This window comes from Lissotriton helveticus, chromosome 2_2, assembly GCF_964261635.1.
Source record: "Lissotriton helveticus chromosome 2_2, aLisHel1.1, whole genome shotgun sequence".
In the NCBI taxonomy this organism is placed as follows: Eukaryota; Metazoa; Chordata; class Amphibia; order Caudata; family Salamandridae; genus Lissotriton; species Lissotriton helveticus.
Genome location: NC_136060.1, coordinates 109,728,637 through 109,746,430, shown reverse-complemented (window position 1 = coordinate 109,746,430; position 17,794 = coordinate 109,728,637). Strand labels below are relative to the sequence as shown.

The 17,794-nt window shown below is 41.5% G+C and overlaps 1 protein-coding gene across 1 annotated transcript in view; it reads left to right on the top strand.

Moving 5' to 3' along the window:
* CEP135 (centrosomal protein 135) overlaps positions 1–17,794 on the top strand; it is a 375,473-nt gene that overhangs the window by 84,806 nt on the left and 272,873 nt on the right. The window contains exon 3 of the mRNA XM_078678164.1: positions 4,498–4,688. Coding sequence (XP_078534290.1) covers positions 4,498–4,688 — 191 coding nt within the window. The remainder of the gene's footprint in view (positions 1–4,497; positions 4,689–17,794) is intronic.

Here is a 17,794-nt window from a genome sequence, read left to right as displayed (position 1 = left end):
GAGGCCATTGGTACATGTAGTACTATATACTAGAGACTTACAAGTACATTTAATATTCCAATCGGATGTAAGCCAATTTTTCCATTTATTCAAGGAAAAGCACAAGCACTTTACCACTGATTAGCAGAAGAAAAGTGCACAAAGTCATAAAAGCCAACAAAAACTGGTGCAGCAAAGGAAGGCAAAAATCTGGGATGACCCTGCAGAAAGGGTCCAATCCAACACAGATTTGTATGAAAAATTTCACATCTATCAACTAAACGTTCCTTGCATTTCATTGTTGGTTTCCAGCACGTGGGTTTCTTTTTCAAGTGACTACTCTTGGATGTTGTAAGCCAGTTATCTATTTCAGGTTTCAGTGGTTGAAGCCAGTACATTACTTTACACATTTTGGTTAGTAGGCAATCCAAAGATGCAACTTTCTGCCTCATCGCACTGTACCTTTGTATTAGAATGAGATCAAATAGACATCCCAATGGTTCTATCTGCTTAACCACAACAATGAGCCTGAGCACTTCCTCCTACCATTACCTCTTTATCTCTGCACGTGCTCAAAGCAAGTGTATGACTGTGACTCCTTCCACACCACACTTGATTCAGTTTGCTGCCTGTTCAAATACATTTTTTGAAGCTGGTGACAAGTATTTTGTGAAAAAGATAATAAACTGCAGTAATTTATTAGGAACATTACCTAAGACATTTGTGTAAGGACATACCTAGGTAGCTTCTGTGAACTGTTCCTGGCAATCTTGCTCCCATTTTTCCTACAGTGTTAGTCTAAGCATCAGTTTACGTGCTCGTAAGCCATCTAGGGGAGATAGATCACCCACATTCCTCCAGTGATTGCATTTGCGTCTTGGAAAAACAGGATCTTGCAGTTTCTGTATAGAGTGCCCATTTTAGGCTGCTTCCATCTAACCACCTACCTATTACCTTGTCCTTAACTGGCACCAATCCCCAGATTGTTCATTGGTCAGACCATGTACAGCTGATCATGAGACATTGCCAAGCCAGCCATAATAAAACGTTTCAGTGAATCTCCACCATGTGTCTTCCCTTGTAAGGGGTTTTCTCGTTGTGGTTACGGTTCCTGAATGTTTCTTTGAAGATGATGCAAATGTCTTCTTGGAAAGTGTATGTGCATCTGTCCAACGTCACCATTTTCATCAGGGCACCATGGCCTGTTATAGACAGCTAAAGAATGGTCCAAACATTTTTAGATTTTTTAAGCCCTTCTGTGTTACTTTTAATATTTTTACAGATCAAGAAACCCACCTTGTCTGCTATTTGTATTTCTAGATATTAAAATCTGTACACTCTCCAAATCATTCAAATTGCTGTTAGAGATCCTGGCCCACCAAACTGTCAAACAGAAATGGAGTTGATTTTTTCCAGTTAGTTTTCAACTTGACTAAAGCTAAAACTGTTCAAATTCTTCAATTAGCAATGGGCTGACTCATTGGGTTGTCTCAAGTAGATGAGTGTGTGGTCAGCATACGCTGAGACGGCATGACCATTCTAAACCCACTCAAATTGATGATCCCCAGTTTAAGAGAACAGGTTAATATCTCCTGTATAACATGGTGTGTAATTATGAGATATTCCAGAACAGTATTGCTTTTGCCCTAGTTGAAAGTTCACACCCATAAGAAATGTCAGTGCACCACTTCAATTATACCGTTATTTTAACTGAATAAGCACCCTACTCCTTTATTTAATCTTACTCTTAAATAATGAGAACATCACATTTATTTGAAATAAAGAATATTTTATTAAAATATCCCAAACTAATAAAGTAAAATGTTTTGGATAAAATAGATGAATAATTTCATTAAAAATAAAGGTAAAAAGGGACCCGAATCCTAAATCTGTTGAGAATGATAAATTGTCGCTCATGTAAGCAACATCAATTAAATTAAATAGCTTTCCTACCTTTTTAAATTATATCTCCTTTGGAGTCACCTTTAAAAAAAACTCATTTACAAATGGGGTTTAATACATACAGACTATATATATTACAAATGTAAATATTTAAACATATTTATATTTCATTCGATGTGCTGGTGTGTATATGTCTTGAGCTCGATATGGTATGTACTATGTAACCATGTCCAGTAAAGGGGTTACTTTAAAGAAAAGGGTGCTCTATCCCTATTGGTAGATCCTTTGACTGCAGACAAAGTGGCTGAACCTGTCTACATTTGGCCAAGGTGGAGGCTGGCGATACGTGTGGCTTGAAAGAAGAATGTTTCCGATTCTTAACAATTGCTGGTCTCCTTTCATATTAGTACTTGGATGTTGCTGGTGCCCACCTAAGCTTTTATTTTGGCAGCTGCTCAGTGGCATAAATCATGCAGTAGTCATTGTATCTGTGACTGTGTGCTAGTCCTTGCATCAAGACTGAAAGTGCTCCTTCTGTCAGTACTTGAGAATATCGTGGCAGCATGCAAGGCAGAAGTAGCCCTTAGTTGCTTCTGTTGTAGCATTGTCATACTGAGCCTAAGATTTTAAATTCTTAACTATTTTATTCTTCTTTCATTTAATCTCTTGCTACCTGTCAAAATGTCTTGGCCCTCTGATGGATCTTGTTCTGTGCTGAAAGAACTGGAATACTCAGACGATAAGCATTTATAAAAGTTTTTTCTTATAACATTGAGAAACCAAATTTTATCAACGAGAAAGGAACATTATTCAAGTGATTTACAGCAAGGAAATAACGAATCAGCAGAATTTAGATTACATTTCAAAGTTTTAGTATTTCAGATTTAAGGGTAAATAAAATGAAATGACAAAAATGTCAATCCTAAAGTCTTAACTAATGCTAGGTTTAATAAGTAAAACCAAAACTGTGAGATCCAACAATGACCATGAAATGAATCTTCCTTTTCCGAGGGAGATCATGGACGTCTATAGCATATAGATCAATAGGAAACCAGTTGAGCATCATACAAACCTTTAGGAAAGTTCTGTGAGTTCCAAATGACCAGTTCCAGTGCGATAAAACAGTAATTTGTCTCAATCCCTCAATGTATCATCAAAGTCACAGCTGCATGACACAAACCTTTCAGCCGAAAAGTTCCACTAAGCTAGCGTACCAGCCGACCACCAATCGCAGTATTATGCCACAGTTTACGTTGTCCTTGTCAGTCTTAAGCTGCAAAATGGGTAAGCCAAGCCAGTCTCTCAAAGGCAAAGAAGCTTCTTTTGTTCAGCACCGAAATCGGCGCAATTATACTTCATTAATTGTGGGGTGACATCCCTTGCCATCACCAAATGTGTCAGAACACTCTGTCCCATTGCCGTCTTCGTTAGGATGAGATGATGTAGTAGGTAGAAAGTATACAAATCCCGAAGAATTAAGTAATCCAAATCACTTAATTTCTTTAGAATCATTGTATGTTTCGTCATATGAATAATGTGATACTTGACAAGTACGCAAATTCATGCTCCCATATTTCTGTCTGTTAGGTTTCAAGCATCTGTTCTGGCATGTATCAGTTTTGTTGTGAGCACAGTCAAAATGCGCTGTAAATGTCAAAGGAAATAATTGATAGAACACAAGTGGCAACTTTGCTAAAGGTTCCCATAGGTTTCAGACAATTCAGTTCATAAGTTCACGTTTGGAAAAGAAAAGAAGCAAGATTCGAGGCCTACATGAAACATGGCTTATTCACGTTACTAAAATATGAATCTTGCATTACATAGCACTAGGTATTAATATCCCATATTAATGCAATAATAAACATTTCAATCAAATCATAATTCATTCATGTACATATAGGGTACTCCTAAAACTTGAAAATATCACTATCTCACGCATATGTTACTAAGGCATACATATTTTTGGGCAGAGCTAAAGGAAATATTCACCAAATACAGATTTAACTAAAACTTGTGTAGCACCTACTTTTCTTTTGTAATTTTCAGTGCACACGTTACACATGAAATACTATTTATTTCTAACACATACATGTTAACTTTTTGCACATGTAATTTCTTCGCATTATCACATTATTAGAACCATAAGATAAATGTTATTAAATGTTTTAATGATTCACATCTATTATGTAAATATATTATAACATGAGTTTCTTTATAGCATTCTGCATGCTTTTACGATGCAGTATCTAACCAGTGATTACATTTCTTGTCTTTTCCAGGAACTTGGAAACTAACACTCGTTCGTCATCATTATTGTGAAGTAGTGTCACAAATCGTTTCTTTCTAAATTAACACAAATTAGTAAGAGAAAAACCTGCTCTATCACTCCCTGTGGTTAGAAAGCATAGCTACTCCTCTCTTTATATTACTGAGTTTAGCACATTGCTTATTGCCTGGAATACATGTGAAGCAATATGGCTGTAAGGTTCCAAGAAAGCGTTCCTCTTCCATGTGATCCATTGACACTGTAGTAAATTCTGATTTATACAATTAACTGCATATGTGCACAAATAGCTTAAGGTATCTACTAAACCAACTACGTGCATTTGATTACAGTGATCTGGTCCATACCACTGAAAGTCTTCGAAATGCGAAGTTAACCGCTGGAAAAACTGAGAAGGAAAATAAGAATGTCGATTCTGTTATAGAACCCTACAAGACTGAAAACGCGCGACTAGTCAGGGAAAATAATGAAATTCACCTGGAGTTACTAAAACTGAAAGAAGAGTCAGATCGTCAAATTAAAGGTGAGAACAGTGTTTTGAGAAACAATAGTGCAAAGAGACATTGTTAAAGTGAGCAAGCCAATATGTGTGGCTTTTTTTTTTCATCTTACCTACAGAAAGCTTGTAACTGTCTGTTACGAAAGGCTTCTTGTGGACCATACCAAAAACTTATACTCCAGGCTTCTTAGAGCCTGCCCATTGCTTATTATTGGTTGGCTTTCTTGTCACTCTTATTTACTTGCCTCTTGTTCAACGGCTTTCCTTCCTCTTCTTGTGTTTTACCCTGCCCTAGAACATAGCCTCTTTAACATTCTTTAGATGGAATAACTTGATTCCTTCCACTGCTCACATTCAGGGAGCTTCTTTTTCTTTATTAAGCACTCTAAAGTGCATGTGTTTGTTTTTTCTGTCCCTTATGTGTTGTTTCCCCCATCAAATAACCACCCCTTCCTTTAAGGTAATAGTCTGTTCAACTCGTCAAACAGAACCTGATGCTCAACGGTGTTCCCTCACTGACTTCTGTCTGCTTTCTGGGTAAAGAAACTCATTCTACTGATTTGCGGTTTGATGTTTTCTTTGTTTTGTAAGTGTGAATCCGTACAGCAATAGTCCTTCATAGCAGGAGGTGAAGATGGCTGGATTGTGGCTAGTAGTAACATTCATTGATATTTATATGTGTACAGCATTGATAGGAATACTTCATTAATATGAGACTGCTTTGAGAGTAATCTGAAGTCTTGCGGTCAATGTATGTGCTGCAGACACCAAAGTAAGGACGGAAGAAGTTTAGCTTTTCACATAGTCTCGGACCAAGTGTTCTTTAGACAACACAACATTATTCTGGCAGGATTAGGGAGGCCTCTTGAGTAGGGGATTTTTTCTTTTCAATCTGCTGAAATAATCTGATATACATATCAATAATATGGAAAGTTCCATATTCACTAAAAAATAGATCTTTACTAAAAAAAGAATGGTTAAAGTGACGTTATAGTTAGGTATGGTAGTAACATCTTACATTACATTACAAAAGGGGCTGACTTAAAGCATAATCGGACCATACCCTGCTGTAGCTGTTATCAGTGGCATCGGGACCCTGACGTGACGCTTCCCTGTGCCGGGATACTTGCCTGCAATCACTCTGCCCTGTTGCCGTTCCCCCCGCCTCAGGCGCTGCCGCAGAGCGGGGGGGAACAGAGCACCACAAAATCCAGAAGCCATCACTCACTCCACGCCCCAAACCGCGCCTGGAGGTGCTTAAAAGAGGCGTGTCATCTCCCGCCTCGCGGGACGCGCGCGGGCGGCGCCAGGCTGAGCTCGGGCAGAGGGAGGGCCGTCTGTGGCCGTCCGGGGCTGTCCGGAGCTGGGCTGGGCCACCCCCCTTTGTTGTGTTACCTGCCAATTCCACATCGGACTCAGAAGTAAGAACTGCTGTGAACAATTCCGCTTAATATCTTGCCATAACACTGTATGATCCCTACCTTAAAATGACCACGAAATCTAGTCTGGGTGGGAAACTGCTAGCGGGGGGCTCATTCTCCTCCTTTAAGGGGACCCTAGACAACTACATCACTAGGGCCGTCTCAGTCGTAGAACGCGAAATAGAGCAGGCTGAACGGCGTATATCATCAGAGTGGTAAAACAAACGTTCCTCCCTAGGCACTATTCAGAAAGCTGTATCTCCATCCTTGCTTCATTCTGGCTCTGCTCTGTTAACGGACATTGGTATCCCGTGCCAACTCCAAGACCTATCTGAATGTCCGGCCAGTTTGGAGGTTTGTAATTCTACCAATATTATAATTGATTCCCCCACGGATAGCTCTTTCGAAGAGCAACTCCCAGCAAAAACCGTTAGTGCTGGAACACCAGCGCCACCCCTCCCCATAAAAAGAAAACGAGGCAGAAATAAACAAAAAGGTTCCAGAGCAAAAAACCCTAAATCTTCAATAACCACCAAAACTTCTAGTATTGACCCGCAAAGCAAAAATGAACAAAATCCCCTGCACACGCTTCTGCCAGACGAACCAATGAGAAATATAGAGCACTTGATGAAATCCTTACTGCTGCCTCTTGTAGAGAGGGTTAAGCGAATAGCAGACCAACTTGGGTCAGTTCAAACCACTGGTATCATGAACATGAATTTACTAAGAGAACTGTCTACAACCAGGTATCCTTTGAATATTACTGTACCCGTAGAAAAACTCAAACTTAACGACTGCCCTTCTATGGGTAAGTCCCATTCAACTTCCCAAGATACTCTTCCCACTAGTCAACCTATTAAGCCAGCTCCCCCTATCCCCAAACCCAGAGAAACCCGAGAATCAGAGCAAACTGACAAAAGGGGACACACACACGATAACTCTGGGGGAGGCGAATGGCGGTCAAAAACCCCAGAGGGAAAGTGCAGCACGTAAACCTTCCGCCTGAAGCAGAACCTTACGTAATAGTACTAACTGGGGTTCCAGAGCTGAAGCCAGGACAATTTGAAAACTACCAGACCCTGAAAAATAAGGTCACGTATTGGTTAAGCGTTAATAGGCCACTACCCGCAAGTATTGATGGCAACATTTTAAACGTTAGGAGGCTACCATGGTTGGGACAAAGACCGAAGGATGTACAAGGGGATTGTGTCATTATAAATTTTAAAGACTATAGGGCTACACATTTCATCCGTGACTGGTATAGCGACAGCTATGAGGGACGCATATCTACTAGATCATTAAGCTATTTCTACCCAAGAGCCTTGGTTGAAATTCAAAAATCAATGTACTCCAAGAGTAACTTGGGCCCAACTTTTAATATTGCTACCTCCAATCGTTTTGTGGCTCTCTCGAGCTTAGAGGGGGTAGACTGACCTGCAGATAAGCCCAACAAGATTCAAAAGGTCTATGTAACCGTAACTAATATAGGCACTGTGAATGTAGATGTTTCCATCTTGGAAACTCTTTCTTATAACCCTCCCCTAGAGAGCATCCCTAAATCCCAGAAACGTGAACAATGCCGAGTGGCACAACCCTCTCTTTCCCGACTTCCCCCCTGTAACTGAAGTCTTTCAAGTTCCTCCTTCTCCCTCTATTGAACCAATTTGTTCATTAACCTTGACCATGATCTATTGGAATGTAGCGGGGTTACGTACAAAACTCGGCCAACACTCCTGGCTTGAAACGATCCGCAAACATAATATACTATGTTTCCAGGAGACTTGGTTGATCTCTCCTATTCATTTACAGGGTTATAAGACGTTCCACTCAAGCGCTCGTTCTTCTCCCTCAGGTAGACCTAGAGGAGGCCTAATTATCTATCTATCTAATGACCTCCCTCTCAAGGAAATATCTGAACTGAAGATAGCCGAGAATTACCAAATTCTTAGAATAACTGTGAAGAAAGGGTCCTCGTATTTTCTGGTTAACTTCTACAACAATTTGTCCCTACTTGAATCCGTAAATGTTTTAAATGAAATATCATTTTTTTTAATGGTGCAAAGGTCTAGATACCCAGTATCTTCTTTTAATTTGATTTGGGGCGGAGATTTTAATATTCCTTTGTGTGTTAATTATGATAATGCTCAGTGTGGTATTACAGACAAATGTGGGTGCCCTTTAGCCCATTATACTCATTCTAATCCTGGGAATTGTTTAAATGAACATCTTTTCTCCTTAGATTTGGGTTTTGCAAACGACCTGGTAGTCCCTCCAATAGCTTTTTCCCCTACATTCCATGGGAGGGGTCTATCAAGTGTTATAGATTTCATATTATGTACCCATAACACCTGAGCACACCTGTCAAATTTTGCAACGTGAGTGGATATTAGCAGCGATCATTATTCCAACAGCCTTACTGTCACAGTTCAGAGTACGTTACAACAACCTAAGTTTCCTAGTCTGCTTAACCAACAAGCCCTGACCCTAGCAAAGCTGAACGGTTACACAGTTAAATGGTAGAAAGCAGATCCGAATGTACTGTCCGATAATATAATAAAAAGAGCACTCCCCCTATTGGAAATATGTTTAGACCTCTAGCGTCTCCAAAGGATCTGATTTTAGCCAGTTTTGCTGAGATCCCCAAAATAATCAGAGAGGAACTATTCCATAAGCAAAACTTTAATAAATCACAAGTGAAAGGCTGGTTTAATCCCCAATGTCGTAGGGCGCTCTCATCTTTAAAGGAGGTCCTACGCAATCCTATAAGAGACCCACGTGAAGTCAGAAAACTAAGGAAATAATATAATCTGGCCATTAAGAACTGCAGACGGGAAATCAAAAAGGACCTTTGGGAACAGCTCCATGAGAGCTGTCGTACTAAGGACCAGTACAAAAAGAATGGGTCCGAGTTCTGGTATCTCTATTACCAAGACTTATTTAAATTTGTTTTTGGACAGACATACACCACAAACTCTTCAATGATTGCGATTAAATTTTGAGAACAACAAAGTGATATAAAAAACCTTCAATAGCATTTATTTCTGCAAGGTTATTCTTTCATTGTTTTGCAATATTATCAATCATATGCAACAGAGTTTCTCAATGTACTAAGGACTGCTCAGCTTTTTGGCGAGTAGTCAAATCCCCTTTTTTCTCTGATTCAAGCTCTGCACCCAGGTTAGAAGTGGCAGTAACCGCAGAGAGCTGGGTCAACCATTTCTCGAAAATTTTCTGTGCAGATAATCTAACCCAGAATGACAGTGGGAAAGCTAGGGAAAGTGTCCCTCACACTACCAACATCTACCCCATCCAGTTAGCATTTGGGCATAATGAAATCATTACCACCCTGTCAGCTTCTAAATCTGGCAAGGCCCCCGGCCCGGACGGGGTTCCCTTAGATGTCTTTACCCATAACCAGGAGTTATGGTCACCGATTTTGACCCGTGTTCTTGATGCCGCCACCTCATTGGGGTTAATTGACTCTTGGTCTACTTCAACCTTGCTCGCCATTTTTAAAAAGGGAGACCGTAATAACCCTGCATGCTATAGGCCCATTTCCCTCCTTGATTCCCTTGGCAAAGTGGCCGGTCGGCTGGTCCTCGAGCGCTTACAGGATTGGGCCGCTGCTAACACTATCCTGACCGATTTGCAATATGGTTTACGGGAGGGACTAGGAACCGTAGAGCAGGCGTTGAACCTCTCCCTTTTTATCGGTAAATACGCTTGGGCAAAGAATGGCAGTCTGCATTTAGTGTATGTAGATTTGTCCGCAGCGTTTGACTGCGTGTCTCATTCTAAACTGTGGTTGATCCTTGCCGAATTGGGTGTTGACCCGCCTCTGGTAACACTCCTACGAGAACTTTACTCTGACACCTCGGCGAGAGTGAGATACGGGGTGCACGGCGAGCTTACTCCATCATTTGCCGTCACCAGGGGAGTTAGACAGGGCTGCGTCCTGGCTCCCTTCCTTTTTAACCTTTATACCAATGGCCTCGAGATGGCCATGTTGGAAGGAAGCCAGGACCTTCCCACAATTGACCACCGCCCCATTCCCGCATTACTGTATGCGGACGATTCGGTGATCATGGCAAGAACCCCTAACCAGCTGCAGCACCTTCTTAATAACTGCTGCAAGTTTATGTCATCTTTGGACCTGATGGTCAATATTAAAAAGACCTTCGTAATGCACATTGGCAAGTGGGTAAAGAAGCCCAAACCGATCTATATCACTGAAGACAAGCTGGAATGTACTAATACGTACCCCTACCTAGGAATTTTATTTGATAGCAAATTGTCCTGGAAGCAGGCCATGTACAGTAGGAAATTAATGTTTCTACGTGCAACAACTGCCCTGGTTACTTTCGCACGAAAGCTTGGAAAGCCTCCTCCCGAAGAACTTTTGAAAATATACTACGCCAAATGCCACAGTGTGGCAGTTTACGGTGCGGGGGTGTGGGGCTATGCCGCCGTAGAAGCTCTTCAGGTGGTAGAGAACGGTTTTATTAGGTACATGCTGGCAATTCCAAAAGGTGCTCCAACCTACGGTAGCCATATAGAGCTGGGTATGGATTACATCACAGATAACATCAAAATCCAGCCCATTCTCTTATGGCACCGAGTTTGGACCACGGAGCAGTGTAACTTGACCCGCTCACTCATTTTGGACTGCCTGGGCCTGGCCAACTGGATAAAAATCCCCTGGCTGGCCTATGTGAGTAACTTCTTGACGGATATAAACATGATTATGTATTTCTCTGAGCCCTCAACCCTGTTAAGCATCTCAAGGAAAAACTTAAAAATCTTATGCTTATCACATTTGAGGGAGCTCCGCATATCTCAAGAAATTACTAAGATCTCCAATATCCAGATCCTAAGTGTTCAAACTACCTCAGGCATTCAACCCTACTTGAAATATCATCTGAATGCATATGAAAAGTATCTGCTGACTCGGGTTCATTTTAATATATTCTTTCGTATTGTTTCATTTCCGAAAAAGCAAGATTGGTCAAAATCTATTACTAAGTGCCCATGTGATGATACTTCGGATCAATCCACAATCCACAATCCATGTTACGCAATTTTTAGATATTATGAATTACCTCCAAAGCGTTAGATTATCCCTCTAATGTCATCCATGGGCTTGAGTTCCTGTCGTCCCGCTTTTCTTGCTCTGCAATACTTAGACTCTGAATTTATTGCCAAGTGCGTAGCTGGTTTTCTCAAAACATGTATAAAATATCGGTGTAATTATGATTAATTTGTCTTTTAATGCACTCGCACTTTATCAACAGTCTGTATAATACCCCCGTCTGATTTTAACCTTAAATTGTATCTTTTTTTGTTTTGTTTTTGTTTTATGAAAAATTTTGTATTCTGGTATAACCTTCTCTGCCGTCCTATTTTATAAGCTGTTTGTTGTATTGTACTTTTTATGGTTCCTAAAAAATTATGGAAACAGAATAAAAGATATATGACTGACATTACAAAAAGTAGTTATAGTTAGGGGAAGTGTCAGTTTTAACCTAACATTTTAAACTAAAAAAAACATTAAAATTCACCAGTTATGAGTAACTGAAGTAACTATAATCACGCTCTGCAAACTGTTGTCATCAATGAAGTCATTTCAGATGTCATCAGTGATGTTATCAATAATGTCATAGAACATGTTATGAGTGATGTAGTAGGTGAGATCATAAACAGGGCATGGACAACTCCTATGTATACAGTTTTGTTTGCATAACATACACCTGTATACATTATCACAAATGATTCCACATGGGCGGTCTATTACTACGCCATAATTGGTCTCTTCCTGTAGTGTCCAAACCAACATTCCATAATATATATTTGTTTTTTATTCTGGGGTATTTATCTTACCCCATAGTCCCAGAAATGCCTTTTTTGTATCAGGTGTTTTTTAATAAATATATTCTAATGTAGTCATTGTTTCAACAAACAAGTGACCAAATGTCAAATGCTCATCAAGCATTCATCCTGAGGAGATGACGCCAAGCGTTGGTTTCAGCTTTTTGACAACCCAATTCCCACCAGTGCTTCACTTCACATGCATCATGTATATGTTACAAATGGTCCTGGAAGGGAGTTCTCCATGGCCTTGGTGGGATCTGCAGGAGCCCCAGACCTTCATGATCTTCCGAGCAGAGCCCATACTGTAGATTACTCTCTTGGCCTTCATACACATGTCCATGCCCACATACGACCGAAGCTTCATGGGACATTGAAGACTATCCCATTTTCTGGCATTATCTCTTTTCTGCTATAATGTGCCGCAGCGAACAAAACGGATGCCGTAGACTGGGCAGGTTTACATCATTTGGAGTCTCTAGTACAACAAATTGTGGAGTCTGTGAGATTGTGCTGTCTTTTTTTTGGATAAATCACCTATAATGTCACTCCAGTACGCTTGAAGAACTATGCAGCCCCGAACTGTGGGCAGGAAAGTTCCCTCTTAATCGTTACATTTTAAACAGATAGGTTTAGGTCTATTATGTGTAGTTTACTCATGTTGTAGTAGGTCCTCAGAATAATTTTCAATCGGAAAACTTTCATAGCAACTTCCCTTGGATGCATTACCTCTGCTTCCCAATCTATATCGTCTGTGGGACCTAAACCGTTTCCTATTTGAACTTTAGTTTGTGCAAACAATCTAGTATATTATTGGCCATCATTTCATAAATTGTCGCAACTTCCACTCTGGCTAGTTCTCCAATTAACACGCTGCTCTTCACCTCCGAGCACGCTATAAAGGGAAAATGAGGGCATGCCACAGTTCTATGTATTTTTAATTTCTTGGACTGTGCTATGTTGTATTCTTTCTGTAGTTGAAAGAAAGTTTTTAGTTCCTCTGTCCCCAGCATGTCTTCCCTTCTCAATATAGCTGTGGTATCCCATCTAGAAAATCCCTTCAGTTGTGATGCTTTTTGTAAGAAAGTAACTGCCTGCAGTGGGGTTTCCTTTATGACCTTTTCTTTCTAACAAATTGTTCTACCCTTGTACGGCTGCTTGTGTCGTTTCTTGTCTTTGCCCCCCTCCCTACCGCACCTCCAAATATCCAGTGTAGGTATGTCACTTCGCCTATTACCAATCTGCTATTGCAGTGCCAACTCATGGGGAATATATGCCCAGTTATTTAGCGACTGGAGTTGAAAAGACCGGGAATATAATTTCGCATTTGACATTGCAATTCTTCCCAGTGTAATATATACTCAGGAATCCGCTAGCCGATTTGTTTACAAAGAATCAATCTTTATTCATTGCTAACCCACTGTTATTTAAAAAAAATCTTTTCATTCAATTGATTTTGAGCATTTATAAAACATTCATAATGATGCTACAAACAGACTCCACTGATATGTACATTCAATATGATTACTTCTTTTATTTCTAAATTCACATCAAAGTTGGAATATTTCATAATAGCAATTTATCAGCCTCTGGAAGTAAAAAGTAAAACAAAACCCCAATCATTCATCTATTCATGCTAATCCCTCAGTAACACATACTCCAAACGGTAATCAACCTCACCCTCACCCCCCTCCTCCCCTCCCTCCCCCCCAGGAATTCTCATGGAGGCACAAAGAGGAGACCCCTCTTCAGTCTTCCATCAATGTGTCTTGACCAGGGAGATCAACACACGGTCAACGCACCTTTCGGTGGCCTCAATAACAAATAACCACCATCTTCTGGACCTTTTCCTTATAGAAATGTAGGGTTTGTATAGATGTTACACTCAATGATTCCTTCATTGTTTCCTGCATCCGGTATACTTTGTCTGCCAAACCTTATATGCAGCATATCTAGCCACCTCTTAAACACCAAGAGTAAAGTTTTGTAGATTGCAGGTATACCACATCGCAACGCTACATGGTACACTTCGATGTCCACTGTTTGTGTTATATAATAAGTGAATACTATATTATTCTATATATTATTCTGTTATCCCCCCGTTCCCAAGCCGCAAAGTAATTTTTTGGGGGTAGCCTTCACAAAACCATTCTTCCCAGTGTAAACTGTTTTTTAAAGAGTGTCTTTGGGGTTGGCCATAGAGTAGGGAGATTAACTCTCTTTCAGGACACTGATAAAAGCATTCAGGCACTACATAAGGACAATTCTGTAATAAAGAGAGTAATTTTGGTCTGGTAATCCTTTTAAAACCAGCTGGTTTCCCTAGCAGAGAAAGTGTTAGCGTATGCCACTGAATGTAGAGAGCACTACCTCCAGATAGCATTCTAGTTTTACTTGGATTGTCTCTCCAGTAGTGTAGGCAGGTTCCATCTCTCAGCAGGTAGGCAAGCAGGTTTTCAGGTGCCTCATACACAGATTCTCGAGCGACAGATCTAGGTAATTTTCCCTCACTTCTGGGAGACTGACTATCAGGCAGACACCAGCCCGAGTTACACAGAAGCTCTCTGATTACTCTGCAGCAGACTCCCTTCCTTGGTCACAGTTAGTGCAAAGAACTGGGCAAGCAAATAGAAGTGAAATGTTACACAAGTGGAGTGAGCCAGTAGACTTCCTCTTCAATTACTCAGTGGTAAATATCTGGTCACATGAATGATTCTAAAACAAGGTTTGCTGTCGCCACTGCTCTACATGTTAAACCCATTGACCAGGACAATATTCCTCTGTCCAAAATGAGGGCCTACTTGGTGTGCCCTGTCACGTGACAGGATAAGTCCAGATCCTCTCATAGCCAGGAACAGCCACTGGCCTCTGCACACATAGTTCAGCGTGATATTGGGGCCAAAAATCAAAAGTCAGAATACTAGATACACGCAGTCAGACACTCACAGCAGGGAGACATGCATGTTTACTATGCAGAGGACATTCCTGTCCCACCAGCCCCCAAGCCCACCTTGCCTGCCCGTAGTTTAAACATAGATCATAATACCAAATCACCATAATGATCTACCTCAGATATGTTCAAGCTGTGACACACATAAGTACGAAGGAGTAGAGTTAGTAAGAGTTGAGAACTCTTGTCCACTGTCAGGTTGCCATATCCATTGGAGCCGTAGCTTTTCATTGGCCCTTCTCCTTGAGTTCCGCCTCCTTTTCCGATATTTGGTGAGCTTGTCTCCAGGTTTTCAACCTTCCTTCCTCTGCCTCTGGTTCAATGATGGTTGCCTCAGTAATGAAGTTATCCCCAACCCTAGAGTATGGACCCTCATATGTTTGTGTCTCTCTGTCCCTTAGTAAACATTTTTCCAAGGTGTCCTGTGTTGGTTGTTTTCTGGAGCATCCACCATCTGCCACACGTTCCCATCATTCCACCACTCCCTCAGCTACTATATGAAAATTTGCCCGAAAGAGCATCATGTATTTAAATTCTTACTTTTCGTTTTCCTGCATCAAAGGCATGTTGCTGCTGTTAGACTGGCTGTGTAAAGATCAGACAAGCAACAAGATGTTTGCATTGTTGCATTGTCTAGAAGGAGTGATCCAGGCTCCGTCATTGCCTGTAAACAGCATCTCAATCACTATAATGAAAGATCCTGACAATAACAGCCCTTGAGGCAGCCACCGGGTGTGTCATTGAAACTGAGGCCATATGCACCCTCCCACAGAAAAAAAAGTATGACAGGCCCTTGGGACATAGTATTTTCATTATCATTTCTTCTACAAAAAGAGGTTGAGCTTTCTGCCTGCTACGAAACCCCTACTATATTGGATTGTATGTGCCTGATCCGTCCTCTTTGTCTTTACTTCGAGTGAAGGGATGTCTCCTGCAGTTGAAATACGGCATCTCTCAAAATTTTCCATTCTTTTGTAATCTCGTTCATTTAATTTCCACTTCACTAATTCTCTCAGATATTTTGTCAGATCAGCTCATGAGTCACCACCACACATTACTGTATCATTTTTGTTTTCCAGGGCCCCGCACACATCTTTTACCACCTGCAACACATCTTTCATTGTGACTTCCCTAGTTCCGTCCTCCATTTCCATTTCCTGCACAAATGCTGCCTCTTTCTGTTAAGGCCCACCACTTCACAAGAAGGCTTATTTTTCCACTTTTTGTAGCTGCTGCGTCAATGTTGTACCATATTTGCATTTATGCCTGCACACCTCAATTGATCTTTGTAACAGTCCTGATAGAAACATTTTCGTTAAAACTCAGATACCTGCAGAAGTACTCTTTACAACCTTTACCTCATATCTTCCTTTTCTCATTACTGTTTAATCACTTATCCCTTTACCATTAGCCCCTTATCTTTATCCCTAATGGATTACTTTAACCTTTCTCCTTACCCTAGCGTGTTGCCTTTACACCTCTAATGCTTACCACCTTACTCTTATCCTCTTCATTTTGACCTATTACCACTTACCACCTACCCCTAACTCCTTACATATATCCCCTTGCCTTTACATCCTTAGCTTCTTTCTCTTTTGGTGCCTTTCCCCAAACGGGGGAACGCAACTGCCCCGTGGTACACCGCTGACCTCCGAGACTCCAAACGTAAGTGTAAAAAAATTGAGAGGAAATGGCGCCTCGACTATTCACCTACTGGAAAAACAGCCTACAGGGCAGCAATCAAAAGCTATAAAACTAGCATTAAACTTGCGCAGGCAAAGTACTTCGAGGAAAAAATTGATAAGGCAGCCTCAAAGCCTAAGGAGATTTATCAAAGAGCAAAATCCCTCCTTCAACTGCCAGAGACACCAAAGGAGCACCGCAATACCCAGGCACACTGCGATGAGCTAGCGGAATTATTTTATCGCAAAATAGTAACTATTAATTCTTCCTTCTCGCAACACACCCCTCCGACCAGCTGCTCTCTAGACCCAGACCCAGTGTCACCATCCCCGTCACACTTACACACCTCCCGCCCCTGGATCTCAATCATTTAGAGAGTATCATGCAGCAGGTCAGATCAGGCTCACCCAATGACCCGGCCCCGCCGCGAGTTCTCATCCCGGTCACCAGTCAGATCTCACCTACCATTCTGAACCTGCTCAACACCTCCCTCCACGTTGGCACCGTCCCGCCCCCGTGGAAGCAAGCCATGGTCAAGGCCCTTTTAAAGAAACCGAGCCTGGATCAAAACAACCCCTCCAACTACAGACCATTTCCCTGCTACCCTGGCTCAGCAAACTGCTAGAAAAACATGTCAACTCAGTCGTGACAAACTTTCTAGAGTCAAACGCCATACTTGACCCCTCACAGACGGGCTTCCGGCCCCTCCATGGGACAGAAACCGCCCTGGTCGCAGTGACGGAGGAGGCAAGAAGGATCTTGGACAACGGTGGGTCAAGGGCCATCGTTCTCCTCGACCTTAGTGCCGCCTTCGACACTGTAAACCACAACATCCTTCTCCACCGTCTTAGCAGGATAGGTATCTCGGGAACGGCAATCACCTGGTTGAGATCCTTTCTCACAGACCGCTCATTCCAGGTATTCGAGAAAGAATATACCTCTCCCAGCAAACCCCTGAATTGTGGGGTGCCCCAGGGCTCCTCCCTAAGCCCCACCCTTTTTAATGTTTACTTAAGCCCACTAGCTGAGGTCGTCCGCCCCTTTGGAGTGAAAATTATCACCTATGCGGACGACACGCAGCTAGTGGTAGCACTGGACCCCCCATTCAATTCTCACCATAGCTTACATAAATGTCTGGAAGCAGTCGCCGCATGGATGACTTCATCCTGCCTAAAACTAAACGGGGAGAAAACAGAGATTATGCTCTTGGG